The sequence below is a fragment of the Ctenopharyngodon idella genome, chromosome 10, assembly GCF_019924925.1.
Source record: "Ctenopharyngodon idella isolate HZGC_01 chromosome 10, HZGC01, whole genome shotgun sequence".
Classification (NCBI taxonomy): Eukaryota; Metazoa; Chordata; class Actinopteri; order Cypriniformes; family Xenocyprididae; genus Ctenopharyngodon; species Ctenopharyngodon idella.
The window spans coordinates 2,686,478-2,704,104 of record NC_067229.1 but is presented as its reverse complement, the minus strand read 5'-3'; the positions used below and the strand labels follow the sequence as shown (position 1 = coordinate 2,704,104).

The 17,627-nt window shown below is 36.1% G+C and overlaps 1 protein-coding gene and 1 long non-coding RNA gene across 3 annotated transcripts in view; both read left to right on the top strand.

Annotated features, from left to right (window-relative positions):
- The first annotated feature begins 347 nt into the window (after positions 1 to 347).
- Positions 348 to 17,627, top strand: part of LOC127520846 (uncharacterized) — a 56,184-nt gene continuing 38,904 nt past the window's right edge. The window contains exons 1-7 of one of the 2 annotated variants that reach the window (XM_051909500.1): positions 348 to 545; positions 745 to 1,053; positions 1,277 to 1,576; positions 3,411 to 3,710; positions 3,849 to 4,163; positions 4,256 to 4,399; positions 4,487 to 5,136. In XM_051909500.1, coding sequence (XP_051765460.1) covers positions 500 to 545; positions 745 to 1,053; positions 1,277 to 1,576; positions 3,411 to 3,710; positions 3,849 to 4,163; positions 4,256 to 4,399; positions 4,487 to 4,503 — 1,431 coding nt within the window. In that variant the 5' untranslated portion in view covers positions 348 to 499 and the 3' untranslated portion in view covers positions 4,504 to 5,136. Of the gene's footprint in view, positions 546 to 744; positions 1,054 to 1,276; positions 1,577 to 3,410; positions 3,711 to 3,848; positions 4,164 to 4,255; positions 4,400 to 4,486; positions 5,137 to 17,627 lie in introns of those variants that run through there. The other variant, XM_051909501.1, reaches the window with a different exon arrangement.
- LOC127520864 (uncharacterized) lies at positions 12,810 to 16,050 on the top strand. The gene is made up of 5 exons (XR_007932220.1): positions 12,810 to 13,905; positions 14,035 to 14,571; positions 14,940 to 15,128; positions 15,206 to 15,264; positions 15,713 to 16,050. It is a non-coding gene; the product is annotated as an uncharacterized LOC127520864 (long non-coding RNA).

Below are 17,627 nucleotides of genomic sequence, written 5' to 3'. Positions count from 1 at the left end.
GTCCAAGGACATAAAGCCATTAGAGAAACTCTGAAATCAGTCTGAGAGGAGAAACAATTGAGACACTTGATAAGAAATGAACAACAAACGACCTGAAGACAGTTACAGGAGAGAGCAGAGACAAACACAAGATGAAACTGTTGCTTTAAGACAAACGCTTAAAATAAACTCACCGTGTTACTGCCAAACGCAGTTGCTTTAAGACAAATGCGTTACACAGTAACACGTTGGCAGTAACATGGTCAGTTTATTTCAGTTGAAAATTACATCATTTTTCCACAGGAAGTTGAGGCCGACTGGAGCTCAAAATGACAATGTTCAGAGGGTGTGAAATAACCACTAAGAAAGAGCTAGATGGCCACATGCATTAAAGGTGTGCAGTTATTTTAGACGACGGTGGATTTTCACTTCGCTTTAGAGCAGCTTCACATCAGCTCATCTGATGTTTTATTACTGAAGCAGTTTGTCTTTACATATTTGTGGACTGAAACCGCTGAAGATGTTTCAACCTGTTTTCTTCTGTTTGTGTTTGTGGTGTGTGGTTGGTGAGTTTGAAATATGTTTTTATTACTTCATTCACTTCGGTTAATTTTGTTGGAGAAAATTAACATTAACTGGCAGATCAAGTATGAATTCAGGTCCAACCTCAGTTATTAGGGATAGAAACATGTTTAAGTGATTAAAAGTATTTTAGTGAAATTCATCAACCAACCTTTAATTTGTGAAAAAAAAAAAAATCTTTAGGTGTGTTTGGTGATACAAATGAAATAGTGACAAAGGGACATCCAGTCACTCTAAACTCTGATCTTACTGAAATGAAAGATGATGACGTGATTCAGTGGAGGTTTGGAAACACTTTAATAGCTGAAATCAGTAAACGGCCCAACAGATTCACTGTATATGATGATGTTCTTGATGGGAGATTCAGAGACAGACTGAAGCTGGACAATCAAACTGGATCTCTGACCATCACAGACATCACAATGAAACATGATGGACATTATCAACTGAAGATCAACAGTGTGGTCGAGAATTTCACTCTCATTGTCTGTGGTGAGTTAAATATCAGTTTCACCTGTTTTATTTTTTTATTCAGAACAAAGATATAATTATTAACACAAAACATGATTTTTCTTCTGTTTTGTGATATTATTCATTTTATATTTAAACTTCAAACTATTTACTTTAGTACGCCAAATCGCCATCACAGCCTGACAAACCCTGTTTCTGTTTTTATTTTCTATTTTTCTCTTTTTCTGTGTTTTTGGTGATGCAGATGAAATAACAGTGAACGAGAGAGGTTCGACCACTATAAACACTAGTCTTATTAAGATAATGGATGATGATGTGATTCAATGGAGATTTGGATATGAAAACACTTTAATAGCTGAAATCAATAAACGGAACCACAGAATCACTGTAAATGATGATGTTCTTGATGGGAGATTCAGAGACAGACTGAAGCTGGACAATCAAACTGGATCTCTGACCATCACAAACATCACAACTGAACATGCTGGAGTTTACGAACTTAAGATCAACAGAGTGAGAAAGAGTTTTCTTCTCACTGTCATTGGTTAGTTAACTTTTGGTTTCACCTGTTTTATAATTTAATAAGAACAAAGATACATTTATCAATCCACACATCAGACTACACAACAAGAACAGACTACAAACAACTGCAGAAAAAGCAGTTGTTTAAACAACCTTAATGTAGTCACTTGACCATTAAAGGTGCAATATGTAAAATTTTTGTCCGCTAGAGGTCGCTAGAGGCCTATTCAAAACAAAGGCGTAGCTTGATGACGCCAAGTTTGAGCGCGGAATCTTGGGACATGTGGTCTTCACCTCACAGCCGGTGCAAAAGAATAGGGATGGGACTTGGGAAAAAATCATGTTCATGGATGCGATTATTAACGTTACTGTAGTATGAAACAGAGCAGGACCGAGTGTTTTGGGAGCTGAACGAGGCCGCTGGAGCGATTGCGCAACACACGCCTCATGGAACTTTTATTATGCCACAGTCGCCGGCGCCGCTTCCGCTTTTCCGGTCATGAGTATGAGGGAACACAGCTCTGTTTATCATATTAGATACATTTGAGTGTGTTGAAAATGATGTTATAATGTCACTCTGTGCGTTCGCTCGGAGGCTGCTGTGAGACACTGTTGCACACTGCAGTAAGATAGACTGATTTTAGAATATCATATTAAATGCTGGATGGCTTGTATTGATAAATGGCATGCAATTCATTTTAAAACGTATTGTATGATGGAGAAAATTCTGTATTACTGTTACTAAAAATAAAGCTGCATCTGATTATGCTATGTTAGCTACTTGACAAAATAGTGTTTTTCTCTGAGGCATGGTAAAGCATGGTACTTGCAGAAAATCAAGAAAATTAGATTTAAACAATAAGACCAAAGGTGTTGAGCTATATAACAATAATTAGTTTTCTGTCTATAAATATATCAAAACAGTTGTTGCCTTGTCTATTAAAAAGTGTAATATATTAAAGCGTCTTTGGTGTTTCCATGGTTTCTACAAAATAAAACCGGAAACCGAGGGTAACGCGGGTATGACGCAATTGACAGGCGACTCCTCGCACGTACCACAGCCTTGGTTAAAATTGCAATTTTCTCATGATTTACAAATAGTTGGAAACATTTGGAATATTGTAAGTACTCAAGTGAACAAAATATATAACACTGGCCTAGTGGTTTTTGGATATTTTACTGCAAAAATTTTACATATTGCACCTTTAAAGTGAACATGTTATGAACAAGTGATCGATGTAAAAAATGTTTTCTGAAAACAGCTGCGATTGCTGATAAAGAAGCAACTCTACAATAGTCAGGGGTCAAGAGGTCAACTAAAGCAAACACTGATCACCATGATGGTGACCTCAAACGAAACATTTAAACCTCTGTTAATTCTCAGTAAGATCTTCTGTAGACGTGTGACAGAAATAAAGTCAGTCTGGTTAGTAATAAATGATGGTAATGCTGTTTGTGGAGTTGTTGAATCAGATCTTCAGAGATTTAATGTCTTTTATCTTCAGTTCATCTAAGGCTGTGGCTGAAGAAAGTAGTAGTTTGTGTTCTTATTTCTCTTTCTTTCAGTGTTTGTTCACAGCAGGTGTTTGAATGATTGAACGAATGTTTCAGGAACATCATACCTTATAAAATCGTTCCTCTAACGTCAAGAAAACTGGACATTTTTTACATTCCCAGAACCAACACTGAATATTTAGAGAACGTTCTTATAATAAAATTCTGTTAGCTGGGATTTTTCTTCTATTTTTTTTATTAAATTATGCAGTTCAAATTTAAACTTCATACTATTTATTTTGACCATCTTAATCTGTAACAATCTCTGTTTCTGTTTGTTGTCCGTGTGTTTGTTAATACAGGAGTGAAGTCAGTGTCAGTGATGGAGGGAGATTCAGTCACTCTAAACTCTGGTCTTACTGAAATGAAGGATGATGATGCAATTCGCTGGAAGTTTGAAAAATATTTCATAGCTGAAATCAATAAACAGGACGGCAGCATCACTGTACATGATGATGTTCCTGATGGGAGATTCAGAGACAGACTGAAGCTGGACAATCAAACTGGATCTCTGACCATCACAAACACCAGAACTGAGCACACTGGGCATTATGAAGTACTGAACACCCGTATGATTATAAGTTTCATTCTCATTGTGTATGGTTAGTTAAATATTTATTTCACCTGTTTTTTATTTTAATAAGTACAAAGATTTAATCTACACACACCATTTCTGTTATTTAGTTTTTTGATATAATCTGTGACTAACCGTGTTTCTGTTTGTTCTTCATGTGTGTTAGGTGATGCAGTGTCAGTGACGGAGGGAGATTCAGTCACTCTAAACTCTGATCTTACTGAAATAATGGATGATCATCAGTGGATTCAGTGGAGTTTTGGAATTGAATACATTTTGATAGCTGAAATCAATCAATGGGCCAACAGAATCACTGTATATGATGGTGTTCTTGATGGGAGATTCAGAGACAGACTGAAGCTGGACAATCAAACTGGATCTCTGACCATCACAAACACCACAACTGAACATGCTGGAGTTTATCTACTACAGATAACTGGAGCAAAAGACTCATTAAAAGCTTTCAGAGTTTTTGTCTATGGTGAGTAGAGCTCATTTCTACTTTCCTTCAAATATTCTTGATATAGTGTTTATTGACTGATCTGATCTCAGTTTGATGTTTTTATTCCTCAGACTCTGTCCACTGTTGTGGTTCTACTGAAGCTGTGATCCGATTGGTCCTCTCTGCTCTGGTGGGCGTGGCTACTGTCATTCTTCTGGTTTATGACATCAGATCCAGAAGAGCTGAACAAGATCAAGAACAGATTCACACATCAGGTACGTACCAAATTGATTTTGTCAGTTTTTGCATGTACAACTTGTGAGATTTACTTATTTGTGGATTAATATGTTCATCTTTTTCAGAAAGAATTGAAATCTGAAGCAGAATGCTGAACTTTAAAGGCTCTTTAAATGTGATTTTGTTCTTCAATTTTTTTTCATAATACTGATGATTATTTGAGCTTGAACTTTTTTTAAAAGTCTAGTTTGAAAGGCTTTGTTTACATTTCTTTATAAGACACACAGATCTCACTTTGCTACTGCTGTCTATGTATTTACTTGCCTTTATTAAAGTTTTCTCACTCTGAGGTTTAAGAGTCTCTCTATGTTTAATTACATTTATTATGTTGAGCGCCACCTGGAGGAATACTAATTTTATGTAAGCCATAGTGCCCTATCATACACCAGGCACAATGCGGCACCAGGTGCAACGCAAGTGTTTTTTGCTAGTTAACACAGTTAGCATTTTCACGTCCTGCAAATAGCAAATGCACTTACACCCATCTGTTCGCCCATGGGTGTGCTGGTCTGAAAACGGTTTGGTGGAATCCGGGTTGTCCCGCAGATGGTCTGCTCACACACTTTAACCTCGCACACGAGCAGATCCGTTTCCTCGCTAGAGAAGCATTTAGTTTTTCCACATGCAAATCCCACCATGTAAATAGCGAATCCACCATGGCGTGAGTGCAAATGGCTTTTAAAGGGAATGGGAGATGAGACTCTGATTGGTTTATTGCACGTTACGCGCAAAACACACCAATGACTCATTACAAGAATAAGTACAACATAATAAATACAATATGCATATCAAACATCATAGATAATCATGGTATTGGAATAAAATGCATAATCCAGAGTGAGACAGATAAAATTATCTGTCTAAAAGTCTGTGCAACAGGAGCAGCAGAATAAATATGCAGCAAGCAGTCCCTCGTGCAAGCAAACCACGTCAAACAGAGGCCACAGAGTCCAAAAAGTGCAAACTCCAGGACCACAGAGCCCGATCGAGTGCACAGCAGACCCCAAACGCCACAAAATACTCCCTCAGGGCAGACATTCGTCTGCAGCATCCACACCACAAACACCGCCAGGCAGGCAGGTTGGCGGGTTCAGGTAGGCCAGATGAAACACCCAACAAGCGGCATAGCGGGGCACACCACCTCTGCGCACCAGTGAGAATCATAAAATTAATTGTCCGGTTAAAGTATAGCTGAAGTGTGTAAGATGTAAAAACACATTTTAACAAGACAAAAACAGACAAACAGCCCAGTGTGACAGTGAACGGCATGTTAAATGTTCCTTCCGCAAAGTGAAACCCTGTTAACAAGACACCACTGAAATCAGTCTCATACCTGGAGTCCAGGTACATTGCCTCAGATCTGGGAGATGATGGCCTTCCCTGCAGCCATGAGCTGGATAGCCATTTAAAATTGCATTTGTCGACCCAGATAGCAAGCAATGATCGAAACAATGTTAAATCAATGTTAATGTGTTAACTTTAACTGCATTGAATCAATACCACTTTTGCACAAAGTGTAAAATTAATGTTCAATAAATGTTGAAATTTCAACAAAAAAATCAATGGCAATGGCATTGAATCAATGTTACAATGTGATGTTGGTTCAACATCATGCTTGCACTCTCAGAAAATGAAACACAACTACAACTGACTTAAAGCCACACAGCCTGAAATCAACTGAAGATAAAAGAAGACAATAAATGTCTCAAGATCTCAGAAGAAGTTCTTTTTGAGAATTAACAGAGGTTTAGATGTTGATGTTTTATTGAAAATGTTTGGTCACCATTTTGGTGATCAGTGTTTCCTTTAGTTGGGCAGTTTGACTCTTGGCTTTTTGTGTGAAAAACTCTGTGGCATTGAGCACTGAAATTGCATAAAGTCATACACATTGACATTAACATTCATAATGTCTCTTTTGGCGGTATCCCTGAACATTGTAAACATTCGTTTCATGTGAGAGGCTCTCGGGAGTGCAAGTAAATGTCACATGCTTTTGATTTTCCCGGCTGAAACATCCCAAGCCCTTCAAATAAAAATCAGTCTAATGGCAGGAAGCCAGGGAAGGTTTGGTTTTTTAAGTTTTGTTATGAGCTGTTGTAACGTCAACAGTGTAAAACTGTTGAATAAAGTCGTCATTTTTGTTTTGTTTTTGTGCACAAAAAGTGTTTTCGTCGCTTCATAACAATAACACTGATCCACTGCAGTCATATTAACTATTCTGACACTGTCTTTAATACCTTTCTGTACGTCAAAAGGTGCAATGACATTGCTGCCTATGTGTGGCTCAGAAACCCTCGGATTTCATCAAAAATATCTTAGTTTGTGTTCTGAAGATGAACAAAGGTCTTACAGGCTTGGGACGACATGAGCGTGAGTAATAAATGACACAATTTTCATTTTTGGGTGAGCTAACCCTTTAAATTTAAAGAAACAATGACTGATTGAAAGTTGTATAGAGCATTTTTTTTTTTTTAAAGAATTATATAGAAAGTTAAGAATGAATGTGGATGTAATAAATGCTAGAATGAGCTATTCGTTTAAAGATTAAAATGACATCTAATGGATGAGATACTTCTTTTGGTCTGTTTTAAACTCATGACAAATAATACAGTTGAAACCAATATTAGTGTTTATTGACTGATCTGAGCTCAGTTTGATGTTTTTATTCCTCAGACTCTGTCCACTGTTGTGGTCCTACTGAAGCTGTGATCCGATTGGTCCTTTCTGCTCTGGTGGGCGTGGCTACTGTCATTCTTCTGGTTTATGACATCAGATCCAGAAGAGCTGAACTGGATTTTTGGTTATTGATTTTTAATGTGTATATAGGGCATGCATGGTGTCAGTTTGAACTGAAAACTACAGAAGGAAGGTTGTTAGTTTGAATCTCACAGGATCTCTTGATATCCAAGAATTACATTTTAAAGACTCACTCAACTTCTCTAACTTTTTACTTTTTAAAATAACACCATCAAACAGATCTACAGGAAGTTGCAGACTGAAGCTTGAAGTGACACTTCAGAGTGTGAAATTATCAGAAAACACAAACAAACGGCGATGGTCACACACATCAGCACTGTCAAAGATGTGCAGTTATTGATGGTGGAGTTTCACATCACTTTCCATTTTATTACTGAAGCAGTTTTGAAGAATTTGTTTTCTTTATATTTGTGGACTGAAACCGTTGAAGATGTTTCACAGAATTTCGTTCTGTTTGTGTTTGTGGCGTCTGGTTGGTGAGTTTTTATGGCTTCAGTTTCCGCATTACTGGTTAAATTAGTCAGAGAGGATCAACATTCACTGTTATTCTCATACAGAAATAGTTGAAGTGTGTTTTTACTCTGAGATCAAGTTTGAATTGAGGTCTATATTCGGTTATTAGGGTAGATTCAATAAAATAAAATAAATATGAAGCTCAAATACCCAACAGGATTACTTTTAGTGGGACATTAAACATTAAAATGCTTTTTTTGGTAACACTTTATTTTGATGGTCCCTTTTGAACATTCTGTTGACTATAAGTAACTTTGCAACTACATGTCAACTAACTGTCATTAGAGTATTAGTAGACTGACTGTCTTAATATTAGCTAACTCTTTATTATCATGGTCCCCAACAGACATAAGTAACTTTGCAACTGTCAACTTATTCTAACCCTAACTCTACCAGTCTACTAATACTCTACTAACACTCTAATGAGAGTTAGTAGACATGTAGGTGAAATGTTACTTATAGTCAACAGAATGTGTTAAAGGGACCAGCAATTTTTTTTTTTTTTAATTTAGTTAATGTTCCATATATTTCTCTTATCATTCATCATCTCTTGTCTTTGTACTGCTGCAGAATATTATTTACTTCACATTTAAATGATTAAAAGTGTTTTAGTGAAGCTTCATCAAACCAACATCAAGTGATTTTAATCTGTGAAAAACTCTGTTCTTCAGGTGTGTTTGGTATTCGAGGTGAAGTGAAGTATGTGAAAGTGAAGGAGGGAGATTCAGTCTCTCTGAACTCTAATCTTACTGAAATGACGGATATTGATGAGATTCAGTGGTGGTTTATGAATGAAAACACTTTAATAGCTGAAATCGATAAACGGGTCAACAGAATCACTGTATATGATGATGTTCTTGATGGGAGATTCAGAGACAGACTGAAGCTGGACAATCAAACTGGATCTCTGACCATCACAAACACCAGAACTGAACATGTGGGGATTTATATACTTCGGAAAACTGGAGCAAAACGGTCATTAAAAGCTTTCAGAGTTTCTGTCAATGGTGAGTAGAGATCATTTGTCCTGTCCTTCAAATATTCTTATTTTATTAACTGTTTACATATTGAGTTGTTGAATTATTTTATAGTTTGAGATGACAGACTGTAAACACTCACTGAACACGTTGAACCAAAAACGTTGTTGATTAGATTTGTTCATATTTCATGTTTTCCAGTTCATCTACCTGTTCCTGTCATCAGCAGAGACTGTCCTTCACCATCGTCATCAGGATCTCATCCCAATCCCATCAGCAACCAGACTCAACATCTGGACATCACTCAACTCTGTCACACATGTTCAGGTACGGCAGTGCTGATATTAGTTGATGTCAGCGCTGATATTAGTGTTTATTGACTGATCTGAGCTCAGTTTGATGTTTTTATTCCTCAGACTCTGTCCACTGTTGTGGTCCTACTGAAGCTGTGATCCGATTGGTCCTCTCTGCTCTGGTGGGCGTGGCTGCAGTGGCTGCTGTTGTTGTTCTGTTTTATGACATCAGATCCAGAAGAGCTGAACAAGCGCATATTCACACATCAGGTACATGATTGATGACGTAATTTATCACAATCTGTTTTCGCGTATATAAATATTTGTGAGATTTATTCATTTATAGATTTACATGTTCATCTTTTTCAGGAAGTATTGAAATCTGAAGCAGAACGCTGAACTTAGAGGTTCTTTAAGTGTGTTATTTTTTTCTTAGTGTTTTTGTCATAATAAATACTGATGATTATTTGAGCTTGCGCTGTTTCTTATTGTCAGGTTTTTTTTTTGTTCGTTTTATTGCTTTATTGTTTATATTTCACTCAGATAAGACACACAGATCTCACTTTACTAATATTGCTGTCCATTTGTCATATGTATTTGCTTTTGTTTATCAATAAAGTTTTCTCACTCTGAGCTTCAAGAGTCTCTCCATGTTTTATTACATTTATTGTGTTCAGCGCCTCCTGGAGGAATACAAAAGATCAGCAGAGCACCACAAATAAAGCTTTACATTATTAAAACATTATTTGTAAATGATTACATTATTATTATGGTCATTCTTCTTACTGCTAAAACAGTGCTTTTTTTAAATTGTTATTGTTATTTTTGTACCTCTGCAAGATTTTCTAGAGAAAACCACATAGCTTTGCTTGGACTGAAATTAATTTGGACTGAAATAGTAGATTTTTTTTATGACAACTTATTTTTTTTGTTTTATTGGCCATGAAAAGAAACAATGTCATGAAAAAGGTGTTAAAAGCTAAAGTATTTTTTTATTTGTTTGCAATTATTCTATTGTTGAGGGCCAAAAGTTGAATGGAAAGTATGTATTACTTTATGTTGCATTTTGAATTCTTAGTGGGTGAAAATACAGATGGAGGACTGGCACCATGCATTGGTGTGGAAACTCCAGAGAGGGTAGAAGTAACATCTACTATTGGCTGAACAGGGGTAGAAGAGCACTGATTTCATGACAATGCAATTTTGCAGTCTCCAGCTCTATCTCCCGCAAATGCAACAGCTGGTTCTCACGCTCTTGTCTTTTTGTCTGCAATTCAAGTACTTTTAACCTGATTGCCAACAAAAGATTATATTGAGCAGCAAGAGGACTCGTGTTAGCCACCACTGACACAACAGCCCTCTCTTTAACACCACTGTCCACTGGCAAGATCTGCATGTTCGCCAAAGTATTGTACAACTCAGAAATCGGCAATCTGTCGCAGGTCATCTTTCCTACACTTATTAAAGAGGTAAGATCCTCAGAGGAGAAGAACTTTCAAAGAATGGAAAGAGTGTGTGAGTGAAGGTGGTTGTGAATGTGTGTAGATGTGTGTTAGTTACACTCTCACACGATCAAGCTGCTGATTAACACGAAAGCCCAGGTATTTAGAGCAACCGTTCTGATAATACTCCACACTCCAGACATCAATGTTGAAGAAACCTCATCCCTTCCTCTGGAAGTGAACTTTCTTTAACCTCCACATCCCAGCAGCGTGTTCCTGAGTTAAAACCCTCTGAACCCAGAACACAGAAATACTCATTAAATCTCTCTGGATTATCAGGAAGACGTTGTTTTTTCCTGCTCCATCTCACACTGGTCAGATCATCAGACAGGATGAGACGTGGATTCGCAGTGTTTGGATCCAGAATCCCTGGAACTGATGAGACACAATCAACAGATGCTTTTATTCTGATGTTCATATCTTGTGCTGTTTCACTTCATAATGAAGAACAGGGTCTTTACCTTCAGCAAACATTAGAGGGGAAAACACATTTATGTTTGTGTAACTGAATCATCAATTCTGAACATGTTTTAATGTATGCAAATTTGTTTTCTTTCTTTAAGGACAATAGTGGAGAAGGACTGCACCTTATTTAGACTGAGACACTGAGATGGATGTTGCTATACTATTCTGAAATGGCTTTTTTAGAACTTTACTGGCAACAATAACGCCATTTTGCTGGTTTTAAACTGCAAGTTAAGTGCAGTGCATTTTCTTTAAAATAAATTTAGATTTATGTATTTTTTTTTTTTTTTTACTCTTCCAAAATACCCCTTAGTATCTTCTTTTAAAAGGAAGCATGACTAGGACATGAATTGCAATCATTTAAGTTTAATTAGCTGTCATTTTCCAGTGTATGCTCAAAAATGGGGATGACAGGTAAGAGGCTAGTTTATTGCGCTTTTATGTCGATTTGCTGTTTAATTCTTTTGATTCTTTTCTTTGATTCTTTTCTTTTCTTTTTACAGATTTGTTAGTTGTTTATGACTATTTACTTTGTATTTATGTTATTTTTAGTAAATAACAGTTCATATATGAAAGATAACCCAGATAGCAAGCAATGATGGAAACAACGTTAAATCAATGTTAATGTGTCAACGTTAACCTCATCGAATCAATATCGCTTTTGCACCCTCAATTAATGTTGAAAAAATGTTGAAATTTCAACATAAAAAATCGATGGTAATGGCACTGAATCAATGTTTCCACTCTCAGAAAATGAAACACAACTACAACTGACTTAAAGCCACACATCCTGAAATCAACTGAAGATAAAAGAAGACAATAAATCTCTCAAAATCTCATAAGTTGTTCTTTTTGAGAATTAACAGAGGTTTAGATGTTGATGTTTTATTGAAAATGTTTGGTCACCATTTTGGTGATCAGTGTTTCCTTTAGTTGGGCAGTTTGACTTTTGGCTTTTAGTGTGAGTTTGTGGTCTTTGTAACAGTGTTTATCAAAATGCATCATTTGTTGCAAAGAAAACCAGAAACAAAATGATTGAGTGATATAGTTTTTTGTCTAATAAAGCAGACTAGTTTGCTAATCTTGCTCCAAACCAAAAGTGGTTATTTATTATTAAATAATTATGTTCACCAACAATATTTTCTTGCCACAGATCATATTCTGATTTTTTTTTAAATGCATTATGGGAAAAAAATATTTTCACACACACAGACATCAAGAATCAGCATATGAATCTCAACAATGGTGACATCCTTCATGCTGCAATGCATGCTGGGAGCCACCATAGTATACAACTCATGACTCCCAGCATGCATTGCGGCATGAAGGATGTCACCATTGTTGAGATTCATATGCTGATTCTTGATGTCTCTGTGTGTGAAAATATTTTTTTCACACACATGTCTGTGTATCTAAAGATTTTTTTTAAATTTTTGCACTTTAAAAGTCAAGATTCAGAACGTCTGATCTGTAGCAAGAAAGTATTGTTGGTAAAACAAAATACAAAACAAATATACACTTTTGGTCAGGAGTACAGTTAGTAAATGATCTTGCTTTATGATGATGAAAACTGTATCACATGATCATCTTTGTTTCTGTTTTTCTCTGCAACAAATGATGTGTTTTGGTAGACACTGTTACAAAGACCACAATCTCGCACAAAAAAGCCAAGAATCAAACTGCCCAACTAAAGGAAACACTGATCACCAAAATGGTGACCAAATATTTTCAATAAAACATCAACATCTAAACCTCTGTTAATTCTCGAAAAGAACTTCTGCTGAGAGATTTATTGTCTTCTTTTATCTTCAGTTGATTTCAGGCTGTGTGACTTTAAGTCAGTTGTTGTTGTGTTTCATTTTCTGAGAGTGCAAGCATTGATTCAGTGCCATTACCATTGATTTTTTTGTTGAAATTTCAACATTTTTTCAACATTAATTGCGGGTGCAAAAGTGATATTGATTCAATACGGTTAACGTTGACACATTAACATTGATTTAACATTATTTCGATCATTGCTTGCTATCTGGGGCTGGTGCTTTTGTCAGGCGTCTTTTGTAATGTTGTGTAGTCCAACTGCATATTGGTGGGCAGAAATTGTGTACATAACCTCTGCCAAAAAGGTGGGCTATTCACACTTTGTGTTCTTTACATATGAAGCAAGAGACATTTGTATTACCTTATGTGATGAAACTACTTCACTGATGGGTCTGAATGTGTTGATGTGTTTCTGTGAATCTCAGAGGAGTTCAAGTTTCTCACTGTGTAAACAGCAGATCTCCTCAGATCCTGATCGTCTCATTTCTCTCCTTCAGGAGAAACTTTTTTAATGGAGGATTGTCTTTCGATGACATTCTCCTAACAGGACACTCTTGAGTTTTCTTGGTTCTCCAGAATTGTTGAAGACACTCTTTACAGACACTGTGACTACATGATAAAACAACAGGATCCTTGAAGATTTCATGACATACAGCACAAATATAATCATCTTCAGATTGTGAAGCCATTTTCAATGTTTCAACTCCAGCAATATAAACTTTACTTTGCTGTCTGAATGATGGTTTCATAAATGAATCACCATGAGAATCACAAAGATCTGCTGTCTGTTCAGAAACAAACTCCTCGAAAATCCTTCTTGAAAGGGTTTCTCTTCATTCATTGATCACTTAATCTTTGTTGCTTTTGTCAAGAGTGAAGAAAGTCAGAAGAACAGAAAAGAGAAATAATAAACCAGTCTCTTGCTGGTAAGGGTGGAGATTATGATCATCTTTTGGGTCAAAGAACAACACGATTCCTTTAGGTTAAATTTTAACCAAACTAAGATTGAATCTCTCAAGTATAATGCTTGTATAAACCTTGAATCAAGCATTAAAGGACAAAACATTTTCCTCCTCTTCTCATATATGGCATGGCAGGCCAAACCAAAGGTTACCACAGACCTTAGTTTGGGCACCTCTGCACTATAGGAGCAGCATCGGTACGGTTCTACAGCAAAACATGAACTACGTACCATCCATGTATGGTACGAAGAATGGAATGACCATTTTGAGTGTGACCTGGATACCAGATAGTCTCAATGAGTATTTATTATGTTTTACACATGCAGATTGTGCCCTGAACCTCAGAAAGAAGATCCTTCCTCAGGGGAATCCACCAGGGTCCTCTGAAAGGCGTGCTGTCATGGTCCAATTCCATACCAAGAAAAGAGAAGGACAGCTTGATTTTCTCCCGGTTGACCTGAAGTCCCAGTCGGCTTAGTGCTCGAAGACTGTATGTGTATGAGTGTTTCATTCTCTTCCCATGATATCATGTCAGAGAGACAGAATATCAGAGGAAGTTTTGTGAAAGTAGTAACTGGATTTCTAACATTGATCTAAAGGAAGTTGTGGCCTACTGGAGCTAAAAATGACAATGATAAGAGGATGTAAATTCATGAGAAAGAAAGAGCTAGGCGGTCACATGTAATAACACAAAGATTTGGTGGTTATTTCACAACACTTTACTACAGCAGTATCGCATCAGCTCATCTGTCATTTTATTGCTAAAGAGGTTTTGAAGAGTTTGTCTTTTCATATTTGTGGACTGAAAGCGTTGAAGATGTTTCACCCTGTTTTGTTCTGTTTGTGTTTGTCGCGTCTGGTTGGTGAGTTTTAAATGTGTTTTTATGATTTCAGCTCTTTCTGCATCAGATTCACTGTTTGTTTTTCTAAATGTCGGTTCTATAAAAACACTGAAGCTCAAACAGCAGCAGCATTAGTTTCAGTGTGACGTGATTCTCGTCTGAAGTGTTTTCTGTGTTGTGTGGAGCTCAAATCACTTTCAGAGATTATTGAACTATTTTGCTTATAGATTTAATTAGTCTTTCATTTGGTCATTTTAGTATGACATTCTCGCTGACAGCGTAATAATAAATTTGTTTATTGAGCTGATCACCATCTTTTTTTATTTGTTTACTTTTTTTTGTAAATCAGACTGACACATTCACTCAGACTAATGACTGTCTTTCTTTAGGTGCTACAACATCAGTCCCACGGACCCCTTCACATCCTCCATGTCCTACTACACATACTTCTGCATGTTTTACTTCATGTCTACCATTCCCAGGTCCTTGGATACCGTTAGTGGTGATTTCTGCTGTCACTGGAACTCTGCTGATCATGGCTGTAACTGGGATGTTTTGTATCTGCAGGAAACACAGAGGTCAAGTGAACCTACAGTTTAAACATCTGTGAAAAACATATTCTTTAAGTTTTAACTTACAATGTCTGTCATTACAGATCAGACTCATGAAGACAAGACTTATGCAACTCTCTACAGACTCACTGGACACATGACTGTAAGTGTCTCCGTGTCATTTCAATCTCATTTACATGTATTCATTTTGTTGAATTATCAAAGTAAATGCAGAACATAGATAATATTGCTGTTTAAAACGTGTATGATTGCATACTACAAACTACTTCACAGACTTGATGAACATATTTGGCAGTGTGCAGTATACTACGTATTGTGTTGAACATGTTTTACGGTCTTGTTGGTTTCATTTTTATGACTGTTATTAAAGTTGCTCTTCCATTTTGAAATGTTATAATAAAATAAATGTCCTAAAAACATGAAAGACACAGAGACTACTCCATTATACACAAACACAAAACATACACTGACTCCTATTCCATAATATTCACTGATTTATATCCCATAATTGGCAGCACATTTCTGTTCTTTATGAATTGTCATTGATCAGGGTTGATTTTCTCCTTTGACCCTTTGTGTTTGTCTGACAGGAATCTGAGATGACGGAGGTGATTTACACGTGTTTCACCAAAGAACAATGATCAAACTCTCTGTGTGATTCTTCTTCACAATCACAAATGATGTTCTGATCACAACAACTGCATCTGTCTTTACAATCTATAACTGTTTCACATATAATCTCATTTGTTTTGTCATTTATATTTCCTCTAAGTGATCTTTAATGAGTTTATTGTGATCCTGAATGATAAATACTGAATGTTTATCAAAGGATGCTTTGCTCACACTAGATTATTTAGTATAACATGCTCTTTTCTCCATATGTTTCTGCCTGCCCTCATCAATAAAGTTTTGTCACTCTGAGGTTCAAGAGTCTCTATGTGTGTTTCTCTTTTTTTCTGTTCTTCCAGTGATTCTGTTTGTTAACAGCAGGTGTTCATCACTAATGTTCAATAGTCACACAATTAATTAATTATCTTGATTGAATGATCTTGTTTTGGTCTTGGAAGGTATGGTCTCGACCACACTTCTGTGGCCTGTTGCACAAAGCTAGTTGAAGTTTCGGAGTAGGATTAGAGTTGACAAATCCAGATAAATCCAACCTTGTTTAGTTTAGGATCAGTTGTTGCACAATGCTTGATGTAAACATTCTGTCAACCCAGGTTTAATCCAGAGTTTGCAATTAACTGTGAAGCGCGTATACCCGAAAGTGTGACACGTGCAGCAAACAGCCAATCACACAGAACATGCAGATCGTCCGTTTGATTCACTTCTAGCGAGAGAGCCACGCAATTCACTTCTCTTCTGAAGATTAAGAGATCGTTATGGAAAATATCATGAAATTAAATGCATTTACAAGGCAGGAATAAACACGGCTGCAGTAAAGGTTTGAGAAGGCAGCTGAAAGAAAATATCTGACTATATCAATGCATGTGAATCAAAGAAATATGCCTAATAATTTATAACATAATAATTTATATTAGTTTCACAAAGAGCTCAAATGAATACACATACACCATTTGTTTAAAAGCTTTATATATCAATGCATGTATTATATTTGTCAATTTAAAAGTTTAATATTAATTGTCAATTAATATAATAATAATATGAATATACTATTATATGAATTATACATAATTAAATCATATAATATAAATATAATAAATAATTAGCAGCAAAAGATGAGCAATTTTGTCTCTAAAACACTGTAAAACCGAACCGTGAAATTAGTTAAATAAAATGAGTTTGTTTCACTCAAATAATAACGAAAGTTCATTGTACTTAATAGAAAAAAGTTGCGTAAACTCAAAATTTCTTTGTAGTAAGCTTAACTTAATATGATTGAGTTGAGTTGCCGTAGATTTCTAATTTCTTTGCGTCAGACTGTATAAATAAATGTTTAAATTAAATGTTATTTTGTGTGTTTTTGCACTAGATTATCATAGGGAAACAACAGTGTTTAATGTGTTATGATGGGATTTCTGTTATGTTTGTTTTGTAGGGTTACCATTGTGGTGAAGAGTAGAGCCTGTGGTTAGTTTGAGGATGTGCTGCAAAACTGTTAAGACCACGTATACTGTATGTTATTGATCACGTGCGAGTATATAATGACATGCAGTCTCTTTGATAGTTAAAATAACGTGTTATTTGCTATCTAACATTTAACCAAGATCTGAATGTGATGCTTATGTAAAAGAACTGTAGGAGCGAAGGGATGCCTGACATAATTGTTAATGAGAGACACCTGTGCACCACATTGGACTTGTTCCATTTCCACGGCTCTTGGCCCAGTCCCACTTGTCACAAAAATTTTAAGTTCAACTAACTCGGTGAGTTAGTTTACGTAAATGTTTTGAGGTAATAAGTTTCCTCAAATGATTTGAGTATTCTGAACTTATTGAGTTTTACAGTGAATGTTTTCACAATAAACTGATTTAATTTGAAGCG